Below are 4,911 nucleotides of genomic sequence, written 5' to 3'. Positions count from 1 at the left end.
CACGGGGCGGATCATCACTGATCCGCCCCGTGAGAAAGAGCCCTTATTGTTCAGTGAGAAAAACTTTGTCAAATCCTCCCCCTTGCTGTGAGTGACAGGCGATTTACATCTCGTGCACTAGCCTAAGACACAGGCATTATTTTTTTAATTCCCTCCCCCACTCCTCTCTTCAGCAGCTCTGCAAGGATTGGCTGTTCCACACCTCAGCATGGCATGCTGAAGTCATGTGGTTACTTTCCTGTCTTTTCACGGGATGTTAGAGATCATAGCAGAAGTTCAGTGTAAGAAATATACTGGAGAAAATGCATATTGACAAGGGGAGTGTAGAGGTGGGCGGGGAGTCTACTGATATCACAACTTCACCCACCGAGCTCCAGACAACAGACCCACCCACAGAATATGCAGTTTTTCGGGTCTAATAACAGACAGAGGGGAGGCATTTGACAGGTAAAGATACATGCAGGAGGCATGTATATCCTTATAGATAACCCCTATGGCAGTAGTTTAGAAAGGATGACATTGGGTTTACATCCACTTTAAGTGTCATTTCATGAGATAATTTATGAGGGCCAGTGCAGGGTAGGGATTGGGAGGGGCAACTATTGGTGAATAAGGCCCCTTTCACACGATCGGACCGTTCAGGTCCGCCTGTCAGTTTTGACGGCGGACCTGAACGGGCGCTCCATGTTAGTCTATGGAGCGTCGGATGTCAGCGGAGACATGTCCGCTGACATCCGACCCGGTCCGATCCGCTGAAGAGCAGACGGATGGCCCTACGTCCAGGTCCGTCACTGGCGGATCGGGGGAGATCTGACGAAAACGGACACGCTGTCCGTTTTCGTCCGATCCCTCCATAGGCGGCAGCAGCACCTGACAAGCCCCTCCCCGCTCAGTGAGCAGAGAGGGACCTGTCATCCGCCGGCTCAGCGGAGATCAACGGACAGATCTCCCGCTGAGCCGGCGGACCGAGGCGGGCTCCATAGAAACGGAGTCCGCCTCATGTGAAAGGGGCCTAACCCTTAAGACCTGGCTAGTAGCTTGGACTTGAAATTTTGAGCCCGGTGTATAAATGTATATTATATATAGCGGTCAGCTAATGGTTAAAAGATCTTGTCACTATACGAGAGTGCGCATATCTGCAGCGCTGGCTGTACTTTCTAGCATGAACATAACTAGGAATGTTACCTTACACAACAGTGATCAGGGACCTACACTAGCATCATTAGAGGTAACTTGTGTGTACACAGCACAAGTTAAAAAAAAAAAAAATCACTCAATCAAAATGGACTATTTTGAATCAGTATGCTGCTAGCATTAGTAAATAAATAGAACAGAATATCATATTTACTTGTTTTAATCTTTTTTTTTCCTCCAGTTTCTTCCCACTTTTCAGACCTAGGCAAATGAAGTCATACATCCCAGGAGTCTTCAGGAAGGGGAGGAGGGTTTTCTCAGCTAATCACACCCTCCTGCCTGCATTCCTGAGCCAAGGACAAATGGATTTCTCTGCCCTTACTCAAGATCACCACTGCAGAAATGCAGGGGGGGGGGGGGGGCAGGGGTTCAAAGTGATTTCTCAACAAAATAAAAAATGAATGGATAAATTTGCTTTGAATATAAAAAAAATTAAATTAAAAATGGCATTTTTGGTTTGTGGTGCTCAGATGCAGCATAGTTCCACTTTAAAGCGGAGCTCCACCCAAAAGGGGAAGCTCCTTTTATTAACCTCTACCCCTCTGGCACTTTTCGGAGGGTTTTGACAGATACCCGGTCCCACTTCTGGCTGACTTCGCCACGGTGAACTCATCTGGAAGTTCGGCCCCCCTCCTGCTTCCCCCACCGCCGGGCCATTCACAAAGCTTAGCGTACTCCGCGCATGCGCAGTATGGAACCGGCTCGGGTGAAGACACCACGGGATCCCTGGACAGGTAAGTGTCCTAATATTAAAAGTCAGCAGCTACAGTATTGCTGACATATTTTTTTCTGAAGAACCCTGGCGCTCCGCTTTAAGCCACCTGGAAACTACTTCAGTGTTTGCTTAATTCTTGTAAACAGTCAGAACTAAGTCAGTAAAATAACAGAACATGCTACAGTAAGATTGCCCTGAGGGTACCAGGATCGCATGACAACAATCCACCACCCTTTAATGTCTATAGGAAGTTTCATAAAGGAAAGCTGTGTTGAGAAAATATGAAAATGGCCATTGCAAACTTCTCCTAGATATGCTAGCTGTTTGGATTCACTACTGCAATACTTCGATATACTGGCCCAGAAAGCATATCCAGATTAAGAATTCGGATTTCAATATGACGTTTGTAGCATGCTTGGTTCAGGACAATGACCCAAAGAATTCACACCAGGAAAAGCCTGGAAACTAGAACATTGAGATAGAAATCAGCAATAACCACCTCCATAATTCTCTCAGTACAATATTCTATTAAAAATTGAAAATTATTTTTTATGGTGCCCAGAGATATGACCGCTACCCAAAGACAGCTAGACATGAAAAGCAAAGATCTGCCTGTGGGTGCCTGCAGATGCATTAGTCAATGGAAAAAACATGGTTGTAAAGGCTCCCCCCCACCCTACACCAAAAACGTAGTCTTATATTGATCCAGCACTGTGCCTGAAGGTCGCAGCGCTGCTCTCTCTCTCTTCTCACAGGACACAAAGGCAGCAGGGGATGAGCCCTCCGATGTCTATAGACATACACAACCCAGCTTGGCATTGAGCCCACATAAAAGCTTTGAACCCACTCTGGATATCTGTGCTGGTGACATTCTCTTGCTCAGATTACCTTCGGAGCAGTCATCACTGCAGCACCCCTTAAAATTTACAGTCATCTTGCATGTGTGTGTTGGGAATAGTAGGTTTGATTTCCTACATGGTCCAGCGTGTTCCTGTTGACAGCACATTCATTTAAATGGGCTGTCAAATGCTTGGGAACGAGCAAAACGTAGTGCAAGCATTACTTTTTCAGATCACACTGCGATTATGAGATGCGCGCCCCTGTATGTTAATCTATGTGTCCATACACACATTTAGAAGAGTTTAGAGCAGGAGTGTAAAAATGGCGGTCCGCCAGCTGTTGCACAACTACAAGTCCCATCATGGCTCTGCTGGTGGGAATCATGCTTGTAACTGTCAGCCTTCCAATGTCTCATGGAACTTTTACTGTCACAACAGGTGGAGGGCCGCCAGTTTGACACCTGTGGTTTAGCATAGGTTCACATTGCTGCGTGTTCAGCTGAACTTGCACGATTTCAACCCGGCAATACAGTCCGACTTCAGGGGCAATGAGACAGACATCTGTGCGAGTTCCTGCACAGATGTCTATACAAGTCACCCCCCGAAGTCGATAAAAGTAGTATAGGAACTACTTATGGGAATTGGTGAGGCGCCGCACCGATTCGGACGGTGCCACTGCCAGCAATAGCCGCCGATTTGGCATGTCAAATCGCACCAATGTGAACCTAGGCTTAGATGAAGAAAAAAAACCCCACTCCCAGCGCGTCCAAGAGCAGCATCATTTTGGCAGAAAAACTCTTCACGCCTGTAAACGCTTGTAAGCTAACTAAACACTAGGTGCTTTTAGTGATTGGGCCTTAATAAATTTCGATGGCCAATGAAACAAATTAACGCCCAAGCCCTTTGACGCACCTAAACAAGTTACCTGTTTTTTTCTGCCAATACACCACTGCCAGGAGGAAAGGCATCTAGAAAAGGTAGTAAAAATGCCCATTGTGCATGAGGCCCAACAATTGGCACCTGCGTGCGTCGTGTAAGGGCAGCGTGTTCACGTGTGATGTGGGAAAAAGGTACGGAATGCGCCTTTCCCACAACGCTTTCTAAAGTAAACAGATACACAGCGCTAAATGTTTATAAAAGCGGCAAGCAGGAAAAAAAATTATATATATATCACACTTTATGCTCATCCTATTCATTCCCCTAAAGTGGTGTGATTTTATAAAGCACAATTGTGTACTTTTTTTTTTTATGTCAAGCAAACAGTTGGCAACTTTGTATTAAATGCCAGAACCCGATTGGCCACGTTAGAGCACTGGAAGCACAGCACTGTAAACACCACCTCCAGCCCCTCTCAGCTGTCACATACAACGTAGCAGGCCTCATAGTCTATGACAATGTAAACACTGGCCTGGCACTGATGACATGGCCGTACAAGTGAGAACACAGGCCTTACCATCTGCCTCGGTGGAGGAGACGAAGGTGAAGTCCCCGGGTGGGTTGTTACTGTGCAGGCGTACAGCGGGGCCCGGCTGCTGCATCCTACTGCCCCCAGCGCTACAAGCTGCTGATGGTGGTGACGCTGGTGACGTCTCAAACACACTTCGGTGATGAGAGCGAGCGCGATGATGTCACGGCTCCAGCTCCTCCTAGCGTCAAATCGATAGAACACCGGGCAACACAGGCTGAGCGCCCGGTTGTCAGTGCTTGGGTGAGCTAAACAAGGAAAGGAATGCACGACTCCCCACCCACCGCCACGAAGCTTGTGCGACGGTGGATATCCGGCTAGCTTCCTGGACTATCTTGTTTGTTTTGTTCTGCTTCACTAGGGTTTTAAATAAAGTTCTTTCAGTAAAAAAAAAAAAAAAAAAAGGAAAGCAAAGGCTATGTACTAGATCAGTATACAGTACTAGAGATGCACGATTCTGGGTAAAATGACAATCACAATTTTTTTGCTTAGAATAAAAAGATCACGATTCTCGCAACGTAAAATCTTTTACATTATACAAAAAAAAAAATTGGGCTAACTTTACTGGTTATTTTTATTTATTTTTTTTAATCCATTAGTAATTTTTTTCCCAAAAAATGCATTTGAAAGACCGCTGCGCAAATACAGTGTAACATAAAATATGGCAACAACCACCATTTTATTCTCTAGGGTTTCTA

General features: G+C 46.0%; 1 protein-coding gene across 1 annotated transcript in view; it reads right to left on the bottom strand.

Moving 5' to 3' along the window:
* The window catches only part of YIPF4 (Yip1 domain family member 4), a 45,252-nt gene extending 40,687 nt beyond the window's left edge, over window positions 1–4,565 (bottom strand). Inside the window, exon 1 of the mRNA XM_073627737.1 lies at window positions 4,202–4,565. Coding sequence (XP_073483838.1) covers window positions 4,202–4,286 — 85 coding nt within the window. The 5' untranslated portion in view covers window positions 4,287–4,565. The remainder of the gene's footprint in view (window positions 1–4,201) is intronic.
* Between the last annotated feature and the right edge of the window lie 346 nt (window positions 4,566–4,911).

This window comes from Aquarana catesbeiana, linkage group LG04 (assembly GCF_042186555.1).
Source record: "Aquarana catesbeiana isolate 2022-GZ linkage group LG04, ASM4218655v1, whole genome shotgun sequence".
Lineage (NCBI taxonomy): Eukaryota > Metazoa > Chordata > Amphibia > Anura > Ranidae > Aquarana > Aquarana catesbeiana.
This window is presented reverse-complemented; position numbering and strand designations above follow the sequence as displayed.